General features: G+C 45.5%; 1 protein-coding gene across 2 annotated transcripts in view; it reads left to right on the top strand.

Annotated features, from left to right (window-relative positions):
- The window catches only part of LOC142381777 (far upstream element-binding protein 3-like), a 50,640-nt gene extending 26,589 nt beyond the window's left edge, over positions 1 to 24,051 (top strand). The window contains exons 13-19 of one of the 2 annotated variants that reach the window (XM_075466983.1): positions 3,312 to 3,472; positions 6,471 to 6,541; positions 8,139 to 8,224; positions 15,719 to 15,787; positions 15,987 to 16,058; positions 18,858 to 18,955; positions 20,416 to 24,051. In XM_075466983.1, coding sequence (XP_075323098.1) covers positions 3,312 to 3,472; positions 6,471 to 6,541; positions 8,139 to 8,224; positions 15,719 to 15,787; positions 15,987 to 16,058; positions 18,858 to 18,955; positions 20,416 to 20,424 — 566 coding nt within the window. In that variant the 3' untranslated portion in view covers positions 20,425 to 24,051. The remainder of the gene's footprint in view (positions 1 to 3,311; positions 3,473 to 6,470; positions 6,542 to 8,138; positions 8,225 to 15,718; positions 15,788 to 15,986; positions 16,059 to 18,857; positions 18,956 to 20,415) is intronic. The other variant, XM_075466984.1, reaches the window with a different exon arrangement.
- The last annotated feature ends 1,974 nt before the right edge of the window (positions 24,052 to 26,025 follow it).

Genomic DNA, 26,025 nt, shown 5'->3' with positions numbered 1-26,025 from the left:
GTGAGGTTAATATATCCAAAATGTTTAAACGCAGTAATTATGCATTACTACGAGTTACGCTGTGTACATCTCCGGCTTGGTCCATCACTGTTGATGAGAAAGCATTGTTTGCTAGCATCTGCTGCTAGCTTACATCTACATGCTAACCTGTTTCCCTCGGGGACCAACAGAGGAACTATCTGTATCATTATGTAGAGCTGGAGCTTTTTACGTGTCCGTAAAACCTAACCTATATTAAACAGGGCTGAGATGTGCTTAAACCAACAGGTTTATAGACCAAAGCCGGTCTCAAACATCTAAAAAATGAGGCAGAATATGTCACCTTTAAAGCTGCTTTTAAACATGTAAAAAATTCACCACATTTTAAAGAAGATGGAATAATGAGAGATGAAGTCTGCACAATACGGAGATTTATTCCCATCAGCTGCTTGTTCTTTCTTTTCACCTCATGAACGGTCCATTAAGGGTCCTCATTTGGTTAACAAAGAGTTAAAGAGCTCATGGTATTCCCTGAGGAGGAGGAGGCGGGTAGCGTCCAGTTTGAGGACGGAGAACTCTGCTGGGATTCCTCTCAGCATGTTTAATCTGTGCTGGATTCATCCGATGATTTGGCTTCCAGGTTCTGTTGTGAACTCAATCTGCTTCGTTTACAGCATGGTTTAACCGGCCGCCGGCGCGCCCGAACTCTTCGGTTTCTTTTGTCCGTCAGGTGTGAATTTACAGCGGTGAAAACATCGCTCCCTGTTAGCATCTGTCCCCGGGTGTTTTTGGAAAGTAAGGAGTCGAGTCATCAGGGTACGACGACACATCGGTGTGAATATGCCTCCTTTTTTTGGGGTTTCTAACTTTAAGAAAGGTCACAGCCAGCAGCGGTTCCTTCATAGGGCGATTTGTGCGACGCAGAGGTTTTTTTGTGATACGGTAGTGTTTCTGACAGAAGTTCCCTTTAGTCGTCGTACTAATGCGAAGAAGGAAGTTTGTAAGAATTTTGCGGGATTTTGGAGCTCGCCTTGCGAGGCAAAGATGAAACCCAGGGCTCCACCAACCCTGCTATTTTTCCAGCTAGTATTTGATGTAGCTAAATAACTGAACCTTTTGTGCTCAGTCATTGACTTGTAATGATTTAAACCTTTTATATAATGTTGACAATGATAGCAGAATGTATAATGACACATTCATTGTTAATGGTGCAGTATTATATTTAAAAAAGAGAAAAATCTCACATAAGTAAGCTGCACTTAACCATGTTTGACAACTGGTTTTGCTTTTCTAAGTCATATTTTCCAAAACTTCAATAAACACTTGGCTTGGATTTATATGCTGTCATTTTAATTACATTCTGTAGAATGAAAATTGAATGAATCTTATCATTAAAGGCCTACAGAAAGGTAATATTTTTTTTTTTTGCACAAAACTGAAATAGCAGATCGATTCCTTATATACCATGGAATTTTTTTATGATTTTAAAATAATTTTAGGCCCCTGGATAGTCCTGATTAGGCCCAATAAACTATCACCACATTTGACTCGAATTTGGCAAACTGGAACGACAGGTGCGTGACGTCACGAGTGCCAGCTGCTGGAACAATCACCAGTAGTTCTGTAGCGAAGCCAGCAGTTTGCCAGACCTGGACAGCTTCTTCACGGCAAATTTCGATGTGTGCCGCGGGACGTCGCTTGGAAATATAAAACGTTGGGTTCAGTGCAGTTTTTATTGCGAGTAGATGTACGAAGTGCTGTGTTGCCCTCAGCAGCTCACACCACCGGGGACAGAGGAAGCAGAGAGACCCGCGGTCTTGTGTCTGTGTCTCCCTGTCCGCCTGCCTCCTCTCTGGTGAAATCAGCCGGAGCCATCCCGCCGTGTTCAGCTCCCTGCGGTGCGGACACTCAGGGGGAATCCACCTGGCGGAGAGCAAACACACTCTCCGCCAGGTGGAGAGTGGAAATCAGCCGGCAGAGCGATCATGTCCACGTCGGGGCTCTTGATGATCGCTCTGCCGGCTGATTTCAGGGCAACCATCCCGCGGTGTGTCCGCTCTCCGCCAGGTGGATTCCCCCTGAGTGTCCGCACCGCAGGGAGCTGAACACGGCGGGATGGCTCCGGCTGATTTCACCAGAGAGGAGGCAGGCGGACAGGGAGACACAGACACAAGACCGCGGGTCTCTCTGCTTCCTCTGTCCCCGGTGGTGTGAGCTGCTGCTGCTGAGGGCAACACAGCACTTCGTACATCTACTCGCAATAAAAACTGCACTGAACCCAACGTTTTATTGCCTTCACCACTCAACAAGAATACTAATAGCGGCAGCCAGGAAAACCCATGGCACCTGTGACGTCACACGGAAGCCCCGCCCCCAGTCTGGAATTCCAGGAAGGATTTCCAAGCGGCAAATTCAAAATCGCAAATTTCATGCATTTATGAAATGTTTTGGTGTAGAGTCCAATGATCATTGTTGTTCCTCTGTGTATGTATTATCATTATGTGTTGGGTGTAGTGTCAGCTTTCTGTATCCCTTTAAGAGCTTATGTGTTTACTTATTTCATAGAATCCTGGAACAATATGAGGAAAATAAATAAATAATGGTTTAGGTGTAATATTAACTGATTGGCAAATTATGCAAAAAATAAAAAAAAAATATTACAATGAATTATGCTACCGAGACAAATATACCTCAGTCCTATGGACTTTTATGGTACTTATGGACATAACGGGGGGAAATTGCAGAGTCACTTTGGTTATTTGACTCTGCGTTGTGTTTATTTAAGGAGGACAAGGAGTTTCTGGACGATTGGACATTTTATTTCCTGCGTGGGAGCATAACAGGTTTGCATCAGTGTAATCGGTTCAGCTTTCACAGACTGGAAATTGCACTTCCTAAAAAAAAATGTCAGGCGCCTCCACTGGTCACAGCTGGTGTAGCAAAGAGAAGGAACGGTGTGATCACTGGCTGTCTGAGATCAGGTGGAACAGTCAGAGGTTGGACTGTCCAGCAGGTGGGCTTCAGGGTTTAAGATCTTCTGAAACATTGTGAGTTCATAGAGCTTAAATATGAAGTTTCTGTCCATCACAGATCAAATCAAACCAAATTTATCTGTGAAAACACGTTTAAAACAACCACAGTGGGGGCTGACAGAACAACCACAAAGTAAACTCAAACCGATTAGAAGCAACACCAAGAAAACCCTAATTATGTGAACGACATGAAATGATTAAAATGTGTATAACTGAGGTGGTAGAGGCGGCGTGCCTCAGTCTGACCGAGCAGAGGACTCAGAGGAAGGTGGAAAAGCTAAGCCCCGGTTCTGTGTGCAGGTGGAGAAACCATTAAGAGTATTAACCAGCAGTCCGGAGCTCACGTGGAGCTGCAGAGGAACCCGCCGCCCTCCACCGACCCCAACACCCGGGTCTTCACCATCAGAGGCACCGCCCAGCAGATGGACGTGGCCCGCCAGCTCATAGACGACAAGATAGGGGTACGCAAAACAAACGCACCTCCTCACCTTCAACTGGTTTGTGTTGGTTCACCTCGGAGCTTAAAACACGCCGGCAGAGGTGGGTAGAGCAGCCAAAAACTGTACTCAAGTAAAAGTACTGTTACTTCAGAATAATATGACTCAAGTTAAAGTAAAAAGTATTCATCCAAATAATTACTTCAGTAAGAGTAAAAAAGGTGAAAAAACTACTCAGGTACTGAGTAACTGTTGAGTAACGTCTGATTTATTTGTTAACACAAGCATTCAATCAGACAGACAAAAATACTAAATAATCATCTTTAGGCACATTAGAGTTCATCCAATTGATCAAATAGATTAAAATGAATTAATTAATTACAAAACAGCTTAAATTAAAATAATCCAGGTAAATTCAGGTACTTCAGTAAAAAATAAAAGAGACTTAGGAAATGTTTAAAACATATGTAACCCATATGTAACCTAAAAAACAAACATTCACCTATCCATGGGGGGAAAAACGAGTTTAGGAAACTTAGCGCTACATGTTTCCTCAGGTTAGATGTTGAGTTTCTGCTGAAATGTGCGTTTGTTTTGGTTGACACAGAAGACACATAATGTAGCTGCTGTTTCTCACTCTTTGTAAGGTAAACATGCTTTCAGTATGAGGCCTCGTCTGCGTCTTCATTTCCCACCGTTGGTTCTGACATTTTTCATCTGTTTCTTTGTTTGTTTGCTACGACTGCTAATGCTAAAGCTAACCCGTCCCGCCGCTGAGATGGAGTACGGTCACGTGACCAGACTGCACGGCTGCGTCTGATTGGTGGAACACAGTCAGGTGGTAGAGCCTTTGGCGGAAGTCTCTCTCTCTGTCAGAATAAAACATTAAAATGAGGCGTACGCGGGGGATAAAAATAATGAGGCGTAGAATACCAAAGAGGTAAGAAGAAAAGTAACCAGCTCATTGTAGCCTAATGTAGCGGAGTAAGAGGACAGCTTCTGCTGCACACATCTACTCAAGGAAAAGGAAAAAGTATAGAGATTTAAAACTGCTCCTAGAAGTATAATGTTTTCAAAAACTTACTCAAGTAAATGTAACTCGTTACGACCCACCTCTGGTGCTCGGTACCCCAAGCAGAAGGGTTACAAAAAATGTTAACAGGTTCCATGGGACCGGTATGCTTTGGTGGTAGTGGGAACTAGAGATGCGCGGTTGGCGGTTGAATCCGCGCATCGGGCGGATGAACCGCCGAAAAATCGTATTTTAATTAAATTCGGGCGGGTTGCGGTTGAAGCACCAAAAAAAAAACAAAAAAACATAATTTTCCAAAGGTAACGAACGAAAACATACATTACAAACAGTATAAAACAAAACCACGTTTTAGATTTCCTGCGTAGGTCTTCTCGTTTGTTTGTGTCCGTTACTAAGGCCCTACAGTTAGCACATAGGTGCTAGTTCTACGTTGCTTGCTAGCAGTGTTGGGTGCGTTAAACCGTGTGGAATAAGTGGAATAATTGCAAGAATCCTGTGATCAAGACAGCGTTTTAAGGTAGGCCATCTGGTTATTCATTTTGCCCGCCGTGGCATGTTGATTTGGGCTTAGACTGTGTGCTTTGAAGTTGTTTTACGTTCTCTGAAGTAGGTTGGGAACATTTGCGCTAAAGGATGGATTTATCGTGCTATGTAGACGGACTTTGTTGTCTAGATTCTTTAAAAAAAAATTTGTACACTCAAAACGGTGTGCCCGTGCTCATCATGTTTTACTTTTTTCTTGATGGAGTGTGAAATATATCTGCAAATAGTATTTCAATGCAGACATGTCAAAACGACAGTGGAATGCACATTTTCAAGGTGATGGAAGGGTCGTGTGATGCTTGGAAATAGATCGGTTAATCCAAAATGTAGAACTCTATAGTTATATTCTGTATTAATGTTTCACATAGGGAGACGTAGGGTATGCTAACCTGTAACTAGTGATAGTGTGAATGCCTTGGAAGGAATTCAATCGCTTGTGACGGCTGTGTGTCTTAAAGGTGTTCAATTTAGCACTTGGGAGTGATTTTGACAGCACTATCATTCACTACATAGTAGTAGGCGGACTTATTGACCAGATATAATGAACTACGCTGTTTGAAAAAGCCGATACAAATAGCCAAGGCACCTTCAGTAGACCTACACCTATCGGCGGATGGCGGGCAGGTTCGATTTTGAAAATCGGTGAAAAAATGTTTGTGCAAATGGATAGCGGGCGGATATATATTTTTTTGCGGCGGTTGCGGATGGGAAAATACGTCATCCGCGCATCTCTAGTGGGAACGCTGAAATAAGCGAACCGTTCTGAACCGACCCGTACCGGACTGCACGGTGGAAACGAGGCTAAAGACTCTGAGAAGATGATAATGATGGTGGTGGAGATGTTTCTTTTCTTTTTTTGCTTTTGTATGCTTTAATGATTCACAGGTCAGTGTTGGGTGGTTATACAGGGGGGAAAAAAACATTTCTCAAAGATGTTTGGGAACAAGAACCAGACTAAAAAGCAGCCAATTTTGATAGAAACACTTTAAAAAGACCTTTAAAGAGTCTGGGAAGCTATTCGTCAATTCCAGTTTTAAATATGACATGAAAGTCACATGAAAGATATTCAAGAAACGAGGGGTGTATAAACTGGACTTTTACTATGTGGCTATTGTGGGTAAATTTTTTATTTTTTAATTTTTTGTTGACATTCAGAAACAAACATTCAGGTCCGGTACATTTGCATATTTCTTGCATCTCTTGTCTGTCCTAAAAGCCAAAGTGGTATTTTTGTTTTATGTCTAAACGATAACAAAAAAAGGAACCAAACAACAACAAAAACACACAAGAATATGTTCAAAGTGATCCTTTTTATATGGCATAGTTATTGATTTGTAAAAATAAAATCAGGCCTATGGGGCGTGACATAGTTTGTGGTGGAGATGTTTCAGTCCTGATGCTCAGTGTGAGGTGGCGGGCTGAGCTGCTGTTGTTTGCCTCTTGCAGGGTTCAGGTATCATCAGTAACGGAGGCTTTGGCTTCAGCTCCTTCACCCAGGGCCCCGCTGCACACCAGAAGTAAGACGCACTCTCACACCATCAATCACGCGCACATTTCCTGTTTCAAGCTCCTTGGAGTCCCAACTTTCTCCGATAAAAGTCGTCTCGTGTCTAAATGAACCTCCCGCTCACTTTGAGGTTGACATGATGGTTAGGGGTTGGAAAATTCCCGGAATTATCAAAGACGGAAACTTTCCATGGGAATTTATGGGAATAAACGGGAATTTATGGGAATAAACGGGAATTTATGGGAATAAACGGGAATTTATGGGAATAAATGGGAATTTATGGGAATAAATGGGAATTTATGGGAATAAACGGGAATTTATGGGAATAAACGGGAATTTTCAAAATTGAAGGTTGGCTCTTCTAGGGAACTTGAAGGAAGATTTGCATGTTTAATGGGACGTTTTGGAGGAAGAGTGGCATTTTTCATTTAACATTTTGAATGGGACTTTGTGGAGATTTTTGGATGGGGGGGGCAGCAGGCATTTTTGAATGAGTGGGTTTAGGGGTTGGGTAATATTGAACCCAACACTCCTGTTTTTTAAGTAATAGGAACGTGTTCTACTCTACTTACAAATAAATCTGTTGAAATATCTGTTGAAAACATTTTGTATGGATGTTTTCTTATGACTTTGTTTATTTATGCTTGGATATAATATATTCCCAGTTAGTTCTCCTAAATTCCCATTAGTTCCCATAATTCCCTAGCCTGGCTGTCGCGTCTACATCTGGATGAGATGGTGGTCTGGGAACTAGGTGTGCATTTTCTCGTATTTGAGGCGTGGTTTACGAATGCCTAGAGCCGTTTATTGGGCGCTACGAATGTCTATCAAATGGCGTCTGGTTCTTCCCATGCTGCTTTGCGCACGATTCATAGCCAATTGTATCACTTATACCAGATGACGTATATAGAGCGACAGAAATTCGACGAGGAAGAAGGCAATGAAATCTTTCAACACCGAACGTTGCTCTTTTTAAAAGTAAGCTACTTAAGTTCTAAGCTACTTAAAACACTTTCTAAGGCTGCATCGAAAGGTAATGTTGTGTCCGCTGCCATGTTGGATTAACACTCTACAAGCTTCGGTGTCGCGCATAGACGTTATCATCGTCTTGCTGCCCCCCCCCCCCCCCCCCCCGTTCTGTGATTGGTTCCCTAACTCAGGCAAAAATAAGGGCGGTGGTTTCCAGGCTGCCTTTGCAGTGAGAATGAAATCGCGTGCAAAGCAGCATGGGAATTCCCAGGCTAATAATTCCCATTATTCCCATGGAAAGTTTCCAATATGGAATATATCCAAAATTCCCAAGCTTAACTTCCCATGGAAATTTACCGGAAATTTTCCGCCCCTTTGCAACCCTAATGATGATAATCATTTTACTTCGAGTCCACAATAAACAAAAAAAAGCTAAACATTGATGTTGTGCCGGTTGGTGGGCCAACGGGGGGGGACTGACCGCGGCCTCTAGGGCTGCGTCCTACTGCGATGATGCTGCTATTGCATGAAAAATACGAGCTCACGTTTGGTTGTTGGATCTCAAACTGCTGCTGATGTATGACCTGAGCTCCTGATGGCGAATGGATGATGGTTAACGGTTGTTTCTGTGTCTGCAGCTGTGGCAGCGGTCAGACCTTCCTGACCGGCGTTTGGGGAAACACCTACCAGACCAGCTGGCAGAACCCTGGACAACAAGACCCCGGTAACACACACACACAGTAAAACATGTATACTGAGTCTGAAAACACAACCTGAACATCTGGACAAAGTCTTTCTGAAGTTGTTATTGATAATGTTTTACAGTTTAGAACAAAATGTACAGGAAGACTTTTTTTTGATACAAAAGAAAATCCAACTTCTATGGCCATTTGTGACACATGTTGGTCTGAACGCCTTAAATTCCGAGTGTAATGGCAATAAAGTGTGGTGTGAAGCACAGACCCAGGACACTTTAACCTGTGGCGCTAAATCAGATTCATATCTGATGTCTGAACCTTCGTGTTGCGTTTCATCCGACTTTTACGTCATTTAAGTGAGACGATTCTGCGCCGGAGGAGGCGGCGAGATCAAATGTAAATGATGGATGAAACTAGCATGACGGATACCTTTGATGGAGCGAATCAGTGGAAAGAAAGTAAGGTTCAAGACTTACTTAATCCTCGAAAATTTGCCCTGATTGCACCCCAACCCACAGACCCATAGACACCACCCCGACCCACAGGCCCATAGACACCACCCAACCCACAGACACCATCCCGACCCATAGACACCACCCCAACCCACAGACCCATAGACACCACCCAGACCCATAGACACCATCCCAACCCACAGACCCATAGACACCACCCAGACCCATAGACACCATCCCAACCCACAGACCCATAGACACCATCCCAACCCAACCCACAGACCCATAGACACCATCCCAACCCACAGATCCATAGACACCATCCCAACCCAACCCACAGACCCATAGACACCATCCCAACCCACAGACCCATAGACACCACCCCAACCCACAGACCCATAGACACCACCCCAACCCACAGACCCATAGACACCACCCCAACCCACAGACCCATAGACACCATCCCAACCCACAGACCCATAGACACCATCCCAACCCACAGACCCATAGACACCATCCCGACCCACAGACACCATCCCAACCCACAGACCCATAGACACCATCCCGACCCATAGACACCACCCCGACCCACAGACCCATAGACACCACCCAACCCACAGACCCATAGACACCACCCCAACCCACAGACCCATAGACACCACCCCAACCCACAGACCCATAGACACCATCCCAACCCACAGACCCATAGACACCATCCCAACCCACAGACCCATAGACACCATCCCGACCCACAGACACCATCCCAACCCACAGACCCATAGACACCATCCCGACCCATAGACACCACCCCGACCCACAGGCCCATAGACACCACCCAACCCACAGACACCATCCCGACCCATAGACACCACCCCAACCCACAGACCCATAGACACCATCCCGACCCACAGACCCATAGACACCACCCCAACCCACAGACCCATAGACACCACCCCAACCCACAGACCCATAGACACCATCCAGACCCATAGACACCACCCCGACCCACAGACCCATAGACACCATCCCAACCCACAGACCCATAGACACCACCCCGACCCACAGACCCATAGACACCACCCAGACCCATAGACACCACCCCAACCCACAGACCCATAGACACCATCCAGACCCATAGACACCACCCCAACCCACAGACCCATAGACACCGTCCCAACCCACAGACCCATAGACACCACCCCAACCCACAGACCCATAGACACCACCCAGACCCATAGACACCATCCCAACCCACAGACCCATAGACACCATCCCAACCCAACCCACAGACCCATAGACACCATCCCAACCCACCGACCCATAGACACCATCCCAACCCAACCCACAGACCCATAGACACCATCCCAACCCACAGATCCATAGACACCATCCCAACCCAACCCACAGACCCATAGACACCATCCCAACCCACAGACCCATAGACACCACCCCAACCCACAGACCCATAGACACCATCCCAACCCACAGACCCATAGACACCACCCCAACCCACAGACCCATAGACACCACCCCAACCCACAGACCCATAGACACCACCCCAACCCACAGACCCATAGACACCACCCCAACCCACAGACCCATAGACACCACCCCAACCCACAGACCCATAGACACCACCCCAACCCACAGACCCATAGACACCACCCCAACCCACAGACCCATAGACACCATCCCAACCCACAGACCCATAGACACCATCCCGACCCACAGACACCATCCCAACCCACAGACCCATAGACACCACCCCGACCCACAGGCCCATAGACACCACCCAACCCACAGACACCATCCCGACCCATAGACACCACCCCAACCCACAGACCCATAGACACCATCCCGACCCACAGACCCATAGACACCATCCCAACCCACAGACCCATAGACACCATCCCGACCCACAGACACCATCCCGACCCACAGACCCATAGACACCACCCCGACCCACAGACCCATAGACACCACCCCGACCCACAGGCCCATAGACACCACCCAACCCACAGACACCATCCCGACCCATAGACACCACCCCAACCCACAGACCCATAGACACCATCCCGACCCACAGACCCATAGACACCATCCCAACCCACAGACCCATAGACACCACCCCAACCCACAGACCCATAGACACCATCCCAACCCACAGACCCATAGACACCACCCCAACCCACAGACCCATAGACACCATCCCAACCCACAGACCCATAGACACCATCCCAACCCACAGACCCATAGACACCATCCCGACCCACAGACACCATCCCAACCCACAGACCCATAGACACCATCCCGACCCACAGACCCATAGACACCACCCCGACCCACAGACCCATAGACACCACCCCGACCCACAGGCCCATAGACACCACCCAACCCACAGACACCATCCCGACCCATAGACACCACCCCAACCCACAGACCCATAGACACCATCCCGACCCACAGACCCATAGACACCACCCCAACCCACAGACCCATAGACACCATCCAGACCCATAGACACCACCCCGACCCACAGACCCATAGACACCATCCCAACCCACAGACCCATAGACACCACCCCAACCCACAGACCCATAGACACCACCCCAACCCACAGACCCATAGACACCATCCAGACCCATAGACACCACCCCGACCCACAGACCCATAGACACCATCCCAACCCACAGACCCATAGACACCACCCCAACCCACAGACCCATAGACACCACCCCGACCCACAGACCCATAGACACCACCCAGACCCATAGACACCACCCCAACCCACAGACCCATAGACACCATCCAGACCCATAGACACCACCCCGACCCACAGACCCATAGACACCATCCCAACCCACAGACCCATAGACACCACCCCAACCCACAGACCCATAGACACCACCCCAACCCACAGACCCATAGACACCACCCCAACCCACAGACCCATAGACACCACCCCAACCCACAGACCCATAGACACCACCCCAACCCACAGACCCATAGACACCATCCCAACCCACAGACCCATAGACACCATCCCGACCCACAGACCCATAGACACCACCCCGACCCACAGACCCATAGACACCATCCCGACCCACAGACCCATAGACACCACCCCGACCCACAGACCCATAGACACCACCCCGACCCACAGGCCCATAGACACCACCCAACCCACAGACACCATCCCGACCCATAGACACCACCCCAACCCACAGACCCATAGACACCATCCCGACCCACAGACCCATAGACACCACCCCAACCCACAGACCCATAGACACCATCCAGACCCATAGACACCACCCCGACCCACAGACCCATAGACACCATCCCAACCCACAGACCCATAGACACCACCCCAACCCACAGACCCATAGACACCACCCCAACCCACAGACCCATAGACACCATCCAGACCCATAGACACCACCCCGACCCACAGACCCATAGACACCATCCCAACCCACAGACCCATAGACACCACCCCAACCCACAGACCCATAGACACCACCCCGACCCACAGACCCATAGACACCACCCCGACCCATAGACACCATCCCAACCCACAGACCCATAGACACCATCCCAACCCAACCCACAGACCCATAGACACCATCCCAACCCACAGATCCATAGACACCATCCCAACCCAACCCACAGACCCATAGACACCATCCCAACCCACAGACCCATAGACACCACCCCAACCCACAGACCCATAGACACCATCCCAACCCACAGACCCATAGACACCACCCCAACCCACAGACCCATAGACACCACCCCAACCCACAGACCCATAGACACCATCCCAACCCACAGACCCATAGACACCATCCCAACCCACAGACCCATAGACACCACCCCAACCCACAGACCCATAGACACCATCCCAACCCAACCCACAGACCCATAGACACCATCCCAACCCACAGATCCATAGACACCATCCCAACCCAACCCACAGACCCATAGACACCATCCCAACCCACAGACCCATAGACACCACCCCAACCCACAGACCCATAGACACCATCCCAACCCACAGACCCATAGACACCATCCCAACCCACAGACCCATAGACACCACCCCAACCCACAGACCCATAGACACCATCCCAACCCACAGACCCATAGACACCACCCCAACCCACAGACCCATAGACACCACCCCAACCCACAGACCCATAGACACCACCCCAACCCACAGACCCATAGACACCATCCCAACCCACAGACCCATAGACACCATCCCGACCCACAGACACCATCCCAACCCACAGACCCATAGACACCATCCCGACCCACAGACCCATAGACACCACCCCGACCCACAGACCCATAGACACCACCCCGACCCACAGGCCCATAGACACCACCCCAACCCACAGGCCCATAGACACCACCCAACCCACAGACACCATCCCGACCCATAGACACCACCCCAACCCACAGACCCATAGACACCATCCCGACCCACAGACCCATAGACACCACCCCAACCCACAGACCCATAGACACCATCCAGACCCATAGACACCACCCCGACCCACAGACCCATAGACACCATCCCAACCCACAGACCCATAGACACCACCCCAACCCACAGACCCATAGACACCACCCCAACCCACAGACCCATAGACACCATCCCGACCCATAGACACCACCCACAGAGATTTAGCAGCAAACGCAAAGTGACAGAAGAAGAACCAAAATTAGAGTAAATATTGATGTTCTTTTTGTTTACTGGAGACAGGTTTTAGGCAGAAATGACAACTTTTCATCTGGACTGTCAGTAAAAAGCTTGTGTTAATTGTGTTAATTCCATGATATCATCCTGCTGTGTTTTATTAATTTGGAGCTGATCCCCCCCCCTCATGTGGGCCCGCCACTCACAGGGAGCAAATCCAAGGTGGAGGGCTTTTTGAGTTGAGCCTCGGGCCTCTCAGGACGTGGAACGTCACCTCTCTGACGATGAAAGGCTCACCTCCACACATGGGCTGGGCTCTGAAGCCGAACTCCTGGAGAGGAGCTGGACTCTCTCATACTCTGGAGTTTCCCAGGGGGAGACACCTCAGGTGTGGGAGGGCTTCAGGGAGGCCCTGGAGAAGGACTTTCAGTTGGCTTCAGAGATGTTCCGGCAAACCGTTTCACCCGGAAAGGGAAAGCAGGTCCATCCCAGGTTGTACTCGGCCGGGGTGGAGAAGCGCGGACCTGAACTGAGGATACCGTCGGGCTCTTTAAGGATCTCCTCAGTTAGCCAGCATGTCCTCCACAGAGGAGGGAGGCAGAGTCTGAGGACCTGGCAGAGGTTACTGAGGTGAAGGAGGTTCCCTCTGAGAAGCTGAAGGATCTGAACGTGGTGACCCGCCTCTTCAGTGTCACATGGAGGTCTGGGTGAACACCTGTGACCTGTTGCAGACCGGGATGGTGGTTCCCATTCTTAACAAAGGGGACCAGAGTGTGTTCCAACTAAGGGGGGGGGATCACACTGCTCAGCCTCCCCAGGAAAGTTTCCCCCAAAGAGGAGGCTCCGACCTCAGATTCAGGAGGAACAGAAACCAGATCTTTACCCTCATGTGGTGAAGAGGGAGCTGAGCCGGAAGGAGAAGCTTTCAGGTTGCTGCTCCATCTTTGCTCCAATAAGTTTCCTTCAGAGGGGGGCGGAGCTCAGCCTTAGAGATAGGTGGAGGAGCTCCAACAACCGGGGGGAGGGGCTTTCAGGTTGCTGCTCCATCTTTGCTCCAACCCTCAGCTGTGGGCACAGATCTGGGTAGAGACCCAAAGAAGGAAGTCGTGGATACGAGCGGCTGATATTAGTTTCCTTCAGAGGGGGCGGGGCTTATATATTAGGGAGGGGCTCCACCATCCGGGGGGAGGAGCCCCACCATCCGGGGGGAGGAGCTCCACCATCTGTAGGGAGGAGCTCCACTATCTGTAGGGAGGAGCTCCACCATCCGGGGGAGGAGCTCCACCATCTGTAGGGAGGAGCTCCACCATCCGGGGGAGGAGCTCCACCATCTGTAGGGAGGAGCTCCACTATCTGTAGGGAGGAGCTCCACCATCCGGGGGAGGAGCTCCACCATCTGTAGGGAGGAGCTCCACCATCTGTAGGGAGGAGCTCCACCATCTGTAGGGAGGAGCTCCACCATCTGTAGGGAGGAGCTCCACCATCCGGGGGAGGAGCTCCACCATCTGTAGGGAGGAGCTCCACCATCTGTAGGGAGGAGCTCCACCATCCGGGGGGAGGAGCTCCACCATCTGTAGGGAGGAGCTCCACTATCTGTAGGGAGGAGCTCCACCATCCGGGGGAGGAGCTCCACCATCTGTAGGGAGGAGCTCCACCATCTGTAGGGAGGAGCTCCCGTAGGGAGGAGCTCCACCATCTGTAGGGAGGAGCTCCACCATCTGTAGGGAGGAGCTCCACCATCTGTAGGGAGGAGCTCCACCATCCGGGGGAGGAGCTCCACTATCCGGAGGGAGGAGCTCCACCATTTGTAGGGAGGAGCTACATCATCTGGGGGGAGGAGCTCCACCATTCGTAGGGAGGAGCTACACCATCCGGAGGGAGCTGGGAGTAGAGCCGCTCCTCCTCCACATAGAAAGGAGTTAGTTGAGGTGGTTCCTCTGGTTAGGATGCCTCCTGGTTGCCTCCTAGTTACCTCCCTCTGGGGTAACTGCCCTGCATCATAGAAGCAGAATATCCTGAGAGTGGCTGTAGTGCCGGATGAAAGTAGAGGTTTGGTACGGTCCGAGTTCACTCCTGCACCCAATAGTGGAAGCTACCGATAACAGCCATAGTTCACAGATGAGTATCTGTACAGTTAAACCGCCAATGGAACCAGTTGTCAACACAAGCAGGAGGTTAAAAAGCAGGTACATTCTCAGCTGTTGGCAGATGCTCAGGGATGTAGGAAGAAGGAAAAGACTCTCAGAGCTGTGCTTCTCCAGGTTTGTTCTTTACCGTAGAAAACAAACCTTTAGGTGACCACAGTAGGTGCACACACAGACATGTAAACAGACAGTTAAAACTCTCTGTGTTTGTGTGTGCAGGTCACAGTATGGCTCAGACAGGACAGATGGACTACTCCAAAGCATGGGAGCAGTACTATAAGAAGCTAGGCAAGTCGACACACCACACTCACATTATCAGCTGCTCTCGGCCGGGTTCCCGAACCCTAAACCTAACCACAAACCCCTCTGTGACGGACAGGAAGTGTGCCTTCCAACCGCACCAGAAACTTCAGGTTGTGTTTGCGGTGTTCAGAATGGGCTTTTTGGGAAGCAACAGTTAAACAGGCGTGTGTTTGTGTGTTGGCAGGTCAGCAGAACCAGCCTCAGAGCTTGATGACGGACTACAGCAAGGCCTGGGAAGACTACTACAAGAAACAGAGTACGGCAGCCGAATGTGTTTCCTAACATGGAGGCTGTCGCCCTACGGCCCAGAACATGTTCACCTGTGGAGGCCGACGCTCGGCAGAGGAAACAAAGCTAAAGACTAGCATAAAACCAGATCTGTGCTGTAAAACTTCAGGCTTCTGGTGCTTCATAAAGTCACTCAGTTTAAGGTTACATTCACATGAATCTACACAGGGATTCTCGGATGATGCGTCTCTCCAACAGTCGCTTGTAAAGCAGTGTAGACGCTTTATTACAGCCGCGGTTGTTCTCCGTGATGTTCCATGTCGTCATCCGACGGTAGCAAAGTTCAACCATTGGAGCAGCTATAAAACGCTAAATGATTAGAAAGTTAAAATGGCTGCTCTCCTGTTGTTCGGGAGGAAGTCCATCAGATTTTTATAAAAAGCCAGCCTGACTTTTAAAGCATTTCAGAGGAGTGAATGCGCAGCTTTTAGACGAGACCGGACCGATAACCCAGGAAAACATGAAAAGTAACATCCAGCGAGAACCATGTCTTTTTTTCCCCCTAAACATAACCAAGTAGTTTCAATGCTTAAACATAACCAAGTAGTTTCAATGCTTAAACATAACCAAGTAGTTTCAATGCTTAAACATAACCAAGTAGTTTCAATGCCTAAACATAACCAAGTAGTTTCAATGCTTAAACATAACCAAGTAGTTTCAATGCCTAAACATAACCAAGTAGTTTCAATGCTTAAACATAACCAAGTAGTTTCAATACTTAAACATAACCAAGTAGTTTCAATACTTAAACATAACCAAGTAGTTTCAATGCCTAAACATAACCAAGTAGTTTCAATACTTAAACATAACCAAGTAGTTTCAATGCCTAAACATAACCAAGTAGTTTCAATGCTTAAACATAACCAAGTAGTTTCAATGCTTAAACATAACCAAGTAGTTTTAATGCTTAAACATAACCAAGTAGTTTCAATGCTTAAACATAACCAAGTAGTTTCAATGCCTAAACATAACCAAGTAGTTTCAATGCTTAAACATAACCAAGTAGTTTCAATGCTTAAACATAACCAAGTAGTTTTAATGCTTAAACATAACCAAGTAGTTTCAATACTTAAACATAACCAAGTAGTTTCAATGCCTAAACATAACCAAGTAGTTTCAATGCTTAAACATAACCAAGTAGTTTCAATGCTTAAACATAACCAAGTAGTTTTAATGCTTAAACATAACCAAGTAGTTTCAATGCTTAAACATAACCAAGTAGTTTTAATGCTTAAACATAACCAAGTAGTTTCAATGCTTAAACATAACCAAGTAGTTTCAATGCTTAAACATAACCAAGTAGTTTCAATGCCTAAACATAACCAAGTAGTTTCAATGCTTAAACATAACCAAGTAGTTTCAATGCTTAAACATAACCAAGTAGTTTCAATGATTAAACATAACCAAGTAGTTTCAATGCCTAAACATAACCAAGTAGTTTCAATGCTTAAACATAACCAAGTAGTTTCAATGCTTAAACATAACCAAGTAGTTTCAATGCCTAAACATAACCAAGTAGTTTCAATGCCTAAACATAACCAAGTAGTTTCAATGCTTAAACATAACCAAGTAGTTTCAATGCTTAAACATAACCAAGTAGTTTCAATGCTTAAACATAACCAAGTAGTTTTAATGCTTAAACATAACCAAGTAGTTTCAATGCTTAAACATAACCAAGTAGTTTTAATGCTTAAACATAACCAAGTAGTTTTAATGCCTAAACATAACCAAGTAGTTTTAATGCTTAAACATAACCAAGTAGTTTTAATGCCTAAACATAACCTAGTAGTTTCAATGCCTAAACATAACCAAGTAGTTTCAATGCCTAAACATAACCAAGTAGTTTCAATGCTTAAACATAACCAAGTAGTTTCAATGCTTAAACATAACCAAGTAGTTTTAATGCCTAAACATAACCAAGTAGTTTCAATGCTTAAACATAACCAAGTAGTTTCAATGATTAAACATAACCAAGTAGTTTCAATGCCTAAACATAACCAAGTAGTTTCAATGCTTAAACATAACCAAGTAGTTTCAATGCTTAAACATAACCAAGTAGTTTCAATGCCTAAACATAACCAAGTAGTTTCAATGCTTAAACATAACCAAGTAGTTTCAATGCTTAAACATAACCAAGTAGTTTCAATGCTTAAACATAACCAAGTAGTTTCAATGCTTAAACATAACCAAGTAGTTTCAATGCCTAAACATAACTCTGAAAGAGCTTCAGGAAGCTGGAGAACTGCTGATCAGGACACTTTAAAGGTTACAGAAATGAGGCTGATCAGGTCATTATGTCTCATCACCAGGTTTAGTCTTAACATAGTCAGGATACAGGAAGGAAGGCGCGGTTACTATATAATCATTTAAAGATAATTCATGTCCGAATGCTGCTTTTAAAGAATCGGACACAAACAGCCCGACCTGGGCGGGTTTCCTCCAATCCTGGCCAATAGGAGACACTCGTAATGAGACTCGTCAAGTGGAAGAAGACCGAGATGCAGACATTTTGTTTTATTTCAATAAAGCAGTTCCAAATGAAAAGTTTCTGAATATTAGATATATTATAAAACTCATCACTAATTAAAAACTTAAAAGATATTTAAAAAAAACAGATCCAGGCGGTAAAAGCTTGAGTCATAACTCAGTTTTTAATGGTTTCTTACACATTAAAATCGTTCACAGCATGAATATGTGTGATTAATACTATTTGTGCATTAATTGGATCCCTTCTGATGAAATGTTTGATGCGTTTTGTGCATCGCAGGTCAGTCATCTCAGCAGAGTTCGGTGCCAGACTACACTGCAGCGTTAGCAGAATACTACAGACAGCAGCCCTTCCTGTGGAACCCCGCCCAGATACAGGTAACGCACCTGAGACCGTTAGCCTGCTGCGGGCCCCTCGGTTAGCTTCTTTCAATCACACCAAGGCTGTGTTCCAAACCGCATACTTCTCATACTTCTCTTACTAACTTTCTGAGTTAGTATGTGAGTTTGAGTAAGCGAGAAGTTCCCGGATGCGTACCAGATTCTCCTAAATGTTGGGTATGCATCATGAGGTTACTACTCATACTCAAACTACCCAAGATGCAACGTAACGTGACGTCGCCGATCGTCATTTCCTGTCAAAACGGCAGTTTCAAGCTAGCTACAACGAGGGTAGGTTCACTTCCTGTTTACAAAACAAAAGCACCAATTGTATGGTAATGGCTTTCCCTATGATAAAAGGCAACGGGTATTTTATTTTGTGAAAATAACCGGAAGTGTGTTGCTCACTGCGGCTAGCTTTAGTAGCGCCGAATTCGTGGGAACAGCCGGTATTTTGTCAGGTTTTCAACACGTTGGGGATCTAAACGACTACTTTCTCTCCTGAAATTGTTTCAAATGTTGCTAAAGTTTACAGAGTTTAGAGCTTAAGAGAAATCAGCTTCAGGCCGGCTGATTTCGGCTCGGGCAGGAGCAAAATGCATTGTGGGTAAACGTTCTGCATACTGTCTGATTGATGAGTATGCAGTATGGAAGTATGCAGTATGCGGTTTCGAACACAGCCCAACACTTTTCTTACAAAGTGAAAGGCTGTGTTCCAAACCGCATACTGCATACTCATCAATCAGACAGTATGCAGAGCATTTACCCACAATGCATTTGGCTCCTGCCCGAGCTGAAATCAGCCGGCCTGAAGCTGATTTCCCTTAAGCTCTAAACTCTGTAAACTTTAGCAACATTTGAAACATTTTCAGGTGAGAAAGTAGTCGTTTAGATCCCCAACGTGTTGAAAACCTGACAAAATACCGGCTGTTTACAGTTTTGTTCCCACGAATTCGGCGCTACTAAAGCTAGCCGCAGCGAGCTAACGCATTTCCTGTTATTTTCACAAAATAAAATACCCGTTGCCTTTTATCATAGGGAAAGCCATTACCATACAATTGGTGCTTTTGTTTTGAAAACAGGAAGTGAACCTACCCTCGTTGTAGCTAACTTGAAGCTGCCGTTTTTGACAGAAAATGACGATCGGCGACGTCACGTTACGTTGCATCTTGGGTAGTTTGAGTATGAGTAGTAACCTCATGATGCATACCCAACATTTAGGAGAATCTAGTATGCATCCGGGAACTTAAAAAAAGTTAAAGTTAGTAGGAGTAGTGGGAGTAGTAGGCGGTTTCGAACACAGCCTAAGATTTATCGATGAACTGTTCTGCATTCAAACATCCGACCGTGTGAATCCAAACTGAACCGTGGAACCGGTTTGCTGGCGCTTCGTTGGCGCTTCGTTTCGCTGGTGGCTCGGACACGTTTAACAGTGATGTCATTTCCTGTTTCTTCAGGATCACTAGAGGCTCCTCCCCTCGCCGGCTCATGGCCTCAGACGGTCGTCTACAGCAACCGAATCGGGGTTTCCAAGCATCGCTCTGCCGCTTCCTCCTTCCTTTTTGTAGAGAAAACTAAGGATTAACTGAAAAATCACGAACTCTTTTCTTTCTGTTTTTTAACCTTACAAAGTTGACATTTTGTCGGGCAGATTTTTTTGGACTAGCCTCTGGTCTCTCTCCACAGTGTAGACCTGGTTTTTCTTTTGTTTTTGTTTTTTTTTTATCAAACTTGAACTTAAAGATGTATCCGTGTGGCTTTGAACAAAAACAAATCCAGTATAATCTATATTTTGTCTAGTTTTATTTTCCAATAAGAAAACGGTATAAGGCTTAGCAGTCTTGAGTAAGAAAATCAGATATTATTATTATTATTATTTTGTTCATGATAATGTTTTAAAGCATGCGTCACGTTGTGTGTTGACTCTCAGTTATTTTTTTTTTTATTTCGGCATAGAAATATTTTAATAGCATTGGATGGAAATGTGATGTTTTACCGTTGGAGACAAAACTGTATTTTGTACTAAATCCGTGCTCGCTGGGTCTGTTCTCAATCTAATTTTACCTGTTTAGTCGCCATCTTGGAGGTGCAATGATGCGTTTATTGTTTTCTTTTTGGTTTGATGATGATAGTTTTTATTCCTGTATCTCTATAGTGATCTCTTTAGGTTTTATGATGTAATGATGAATAAATGACGATTTATATTGCGTTGTCTAAAGCCAGACCTCTCTGTGGTCAAACACTTTGTGTCTTCAAAGAATTTAACCTCAAGCAGACACCACGTTTTCCCCCACCTCCACTTTTATTACAAAAAGGGGGGGATTTACTACTTTCTTACAGCGTAAAACTTAATTGTTGTTGTTAGTTCTGCATTTCTACTTTTGCTGAGTTCTTTTCGGCAAAAATATTCAGAGCTGAATGATGAAGTAATTGACTCCATTTGCGATTTATTAGCCGAACAAGCACAAAAGCGAACAGGTTTGTTTTACCTCAGCCGTGTGTTAGCCAGATGAATGTTGGTGTTTGTTAGCTGAATGTACACGTTAATGGAGAATCTGTGCTGTCTGAACATTACATTGGCTTCTTTTTTTGGTATCTTTTTTTTTTTGTGTTACAGATTTATTTGTGAATGAGTGTTCGAAAATAAAGCGATGTGTAGTTATTAGCTAAACATGTGTGCTGGCATAAGTTTTCATTATGCCGCACTCATGACGCGTCACGTGCAGTGGAAGGTTTGAAACCTTCTTGTTAGCGTGATCGGTTAAGATTCCAGCATGGAAATAGTTTTAATTTCGTAATACCAAGAGATCCAGTATTTGCAAATATATCATTCACCAGTATACTCATAAATAAATCTATTATTCTGTTTTGATTTGCTAACAAACTATCGAAAACTGCACTTTTTAGGCTTAGCGGTTTTCTTTTCTGCGTTAACCACCGCGCTAGCATCAAAAGATTAGTCAGCGTTAGCAAAATGGTCCCATAGGACGTGCTATACCAATTAAATTTACTAATATTCTGTTTGGACTTGCTTACAAACTGCCAAAATCTGCCCGTTTTAATCTTAACTGTACTCTGCTTCATCTACGTTGCTAGCATAGCATACAGCATTAGCAAATTTTTCGTCGGCTTATCATTGCATTATTCTGTACGCATAAGAAAAACAATTGTTAGCCTTCCAGGATTTCATTGTTGTAAATTTGGTATTACAAATATAGCTGACATTTTGTTAGAAAAGAAGAAAGTAGCAGGACTGTGAAAAAAAATACAAACAAAATGGCTCCAAAGAAGCTGTGCTGGTGTTAACATTTAAATCTGATCACCATCACAGTTAAATCTCTTAAATGATCAACTAAAACTGGCTAACAACCTGCCCAAAAAACACTTTCTATGCTTAATGTCCCCTCTGTCTGCTTTAATCGTATGGCTAGGATTGAATAAAGAATCAGCATTAGCTGAATTTTTGTTAGCTTAGAAAACATTAGCTCAACCGTATCTATCTCAGAGTGGTGCTAAATGTTCGTTAGCTTAGTTAGCTGGCTTCTGTGTGCAAGCTGTATGTTGTGAGTATATTTGGGCTGGACTGTGCTTGTCAACATGCGGTTGTTGTTGTGTTGCTGTTGTATACTTGCACAAATTTAGGTGTACGTTTCTTTTTCTTTTCCAAATCCAGCAGCAGAACTTTGGATCTACTGATTAACTTGTTTAACGCACATTTGTTCAAATTCAAGGACTTTTTTTTTTTGTTTGTTTTTTTTGTTTTTTTTGTAAGATTTCTGAGTCCTAGTTATCAATAACATCCTTTTTTTAAATTCACACCTTATTTGTATCTTTGTACAAGTATGATTCCACCTCTTTTTCGTTGTTAGCGTAAAGTGTTACCGGCGTGTTAGCCAAATGTTGTGTCCGTTAGCCGTGCGTTGTGTGTCTGCTGAGGCCAGATTATGCTAGCTTGCTGAGATTTGATAGATTTATTAGTATTTGTGTGAATTAAAATGGACATTTGTGTAACTTTTGAAGGGGTGTAATTCCAGCCTGAGCGGTGTGATGTGTTCGTTTGCATTAGCGTGTTATCTGTGGGTTTTCTGAACTTCGGCGTGCCAGCTGAACGTTGTGCGTGTCGGACCACAGAGAGGTTTGTCTTCTATCGGGAGATCTGGCTGTTGCTGAGCTGAATATTGAATTAGTGGTTCTGCTTACTGTACGTGTGATAATGCTTAAAAATGACGACGATAATAATGAGTTCCTCTGTTCAGGGGTCTATTTAAATCTTATGAATATTCGAGTTTGTCGATGAGATACTATGGTTTGTGTAAATTTCCACTCTGGCGGGTGCTCTTCAGTTAAAAAAAAAAAATGTACTTTTTTTGTCCTGTTAAAAATGATATTGTTTAATTTACATGTTGTGTCTAACCAATTTGCAAAAAAAAACAACAAAGCTGTGTGTTATTATTCTCAAGACTGCTAGGCTAACTTTCTCTGTTTCTTCTCCTCGCCTCTCTGGGACGCCGCCGCGCTCCAAGGTCGACGGGATTGGTCGCTTTTCAAACACATCTTTGATTGGACCAGAAAACGTGACGAGCTAAGCGCTGTGGTCACGGGTGTGTTGGGGTCCTGGTCCTGGTCCTGGTTGGCGTGGCGGCTCCAAGGCGAGGAGAGCTCTAGTGAAGGGGCTAACCCCCCCACCCACCCAATCCCCCCCCACGAATTATTAGAATGGCCGGAGTGGACCCGGCCTGGCGTCCGGTTCTGGTTCTGGTCCACGGTGGACTGCTTGTACCAGCAGGGCCATGCCAAACCTCTCGACCGCCCCAGAGCCGGACGCCACCACGCCGGTCCACTCCCGCGCGGAGCCTCCTCGTCCCGACTTCCTGTCCTAAAGGTGGGCGACGGGGGGCTTTTGGTTTCATGGTTTCATGGTTTCTGTTATTTTTCTAATGGACAGACGTCCTAACTGTAACCTGCAGATTTTTCTATTAGATTCTATTGACAGAGTTGTGTATGAACCCAAGCCACAAGACTGTCGGTGGCCGAGGAAGATGATGATGATGATGATTAATATGAGGGCTAATAAACAGGCTCATTCTTTCTGACTTGTTTTTTCCTCTTTTGGTAAAATCTTTAATTCACACGAATACTAATAAATCTATCAAATCTCAGCAAGCTAGCATAATCTGGCCTCAGCAGACAACACAACGCACGGCTAACGGACACAACATTTGGCTAACACGCCGGTAACACTTTACGCTAACAACGAAAAAGAGGTGGAATCATACTTGTACAAAGATACAAATAAGGTGTGAATTTTAAAAAAAAGGATGTTATTGATAACTAGGACTCACAAATCTTACAAAAAAAAAAAGTCCTCGAATTTGAACAAATGTGCGTTAAACAAGTTAATCAGTAGATCCAAAGTTCTGCTGCTGGATTTGGAAAAGAAAAAGAAACATACACCTAAATTTGTGCAAGTATACAACAGCAACACAACAACAACCGCATGTTGACAAGCACAGTCCAGCCCAAATATACTCACAACATACACACAAAAGCCAGCTAACTAAGCTAACGAACATTTAGCACCACTCTGAGATAGATACGGTTGAGCTAATGTTTTCTAAGCTAACAAAAATTCAGCTAATGCTGATTCTTTATTCAATCCTAGCCATACAATTAAAGCAGACAGAGGGGACATTAAGCATAGAAAGTGTTTTGGGCAGGTTGTTAGCCAGTTTTAGTTGATCATTTAAAGGACAAGACCGGTTTTTTGACATCGGGCCCTTGATTTCACATTATAACATGATGTTCTACTCACCCCTGCTTGTTGTTGGTCATTTGGAGCTGTTCCGAAGATATTCGAGAGGCGTCTGGCTGCTCTCTTGAGATATTCGGCCATGAAACGGTTTCCTATGGGCAAGTTTATACAGGCACAAACTACGCTGTTTATAATTGATTAATTACTCTACACTAGCACTGATAACGTGGAGCTTACTTAAAAAAAATCCGGGTTACTGTAATTTTGAATTTTAGCCGAATGAATAAATAGGCAGCAGGTCTGTGGGCTGTCTGTGGCAGTAGCACGACGAGGACGTCAGTAACACCCACTTTACGACAAAAAAATCAAAATTACAGTAACCCGGATTTTTTTAAGTAAGCGACGCACCTCCACGTTATCAGTGCTAGTGTACAGTAATTAATAAATTATAAACAGCGTAGTTTGTGCCTGTATGAGCTTGCCCATAGGAAACCGTTTCATGGCCGAATATCTCAAGAGAGCAGCCAGACGCCTCGCGAATATCTTCGGAACAGCTCCAAATGTTCAACAACAAGCAGGGGTGAGTAGAACATCATGTTATAATGTGAAATCAAGGGCCCAATGTCAAAAAAACGGTCTTGTCCTTTAAGAGATTTAACTGTGATGCAGAACACGGACCTGAACTTGGATTCTTGCAGATGGACGAATTTAAGGTCCAACTTCTTGTCTGTGGAGGGTAAAATATTGTCAGTTTGGACGGTATTTAAATGGACAACATTTACAAAACAAACTGTTTTCTAAGGTGTAAAAGTGAACTGATCCAATGCTCATTAGTTTGAGCTGAAAGGATATAACTGAACAGCGGAAACTACCACAAACAGTTTAACCTTTTTTTTTTAAAAAAAAAAGCCCAGTCTGCTCGGATTGGTCAGTTCAAATGCCCCAAGAGGCTCCGCCCACTTTTTTTTTGATATTCAGAAGCATTGATTGGATTAAAAAGTAGTTCACGCCCCCGAGTGCAGGATGAGTCATCAACACGTTTTCCAAGAAATCACTAAAGACCAAGAAGACAAAAGGTCGGATAAACAAATATTGTTTTTTTTGGGGGGGGGGGGCTTTTTATGCCTTTATTAGATAGTACAGTGCAGAGAGACAGGAAGCAGAGAGAGGGGGAACAACACGCAGCACAGGGCTGCCCGATGTGGGACTGGAACCGGGGCCAGCTGCAGCGAGGACTGTAGCCTCTGTACAGGGGGCGCCTGCTCAGCCCACTACGCCACCGACCGCCCCAGCCTGTTCATTATTCACAGAGTGT

This window comes from Odontesthes bonariensis, chromosome 6, assembly GCF_027942865.1.
Source record: "Odontesthes bonariensis isolate fOdoBon6 chromosome 6, fOdoBon6.hap1, whole genome shotgun sequence".
NCBI classification, from domain to species: domain Eukaryota; kingdom Metazoa; phylum Chordata; class Actinopteri; order Atheriniformes; family Atherinopsidae; genus Odontesthes; species Odontesthes bonariensis.
The sequence above is the reverse complement of the archived record's forward strand: the minus strand, read 5'-3'. Positions and strand labels throughout refer to the sequence as shown.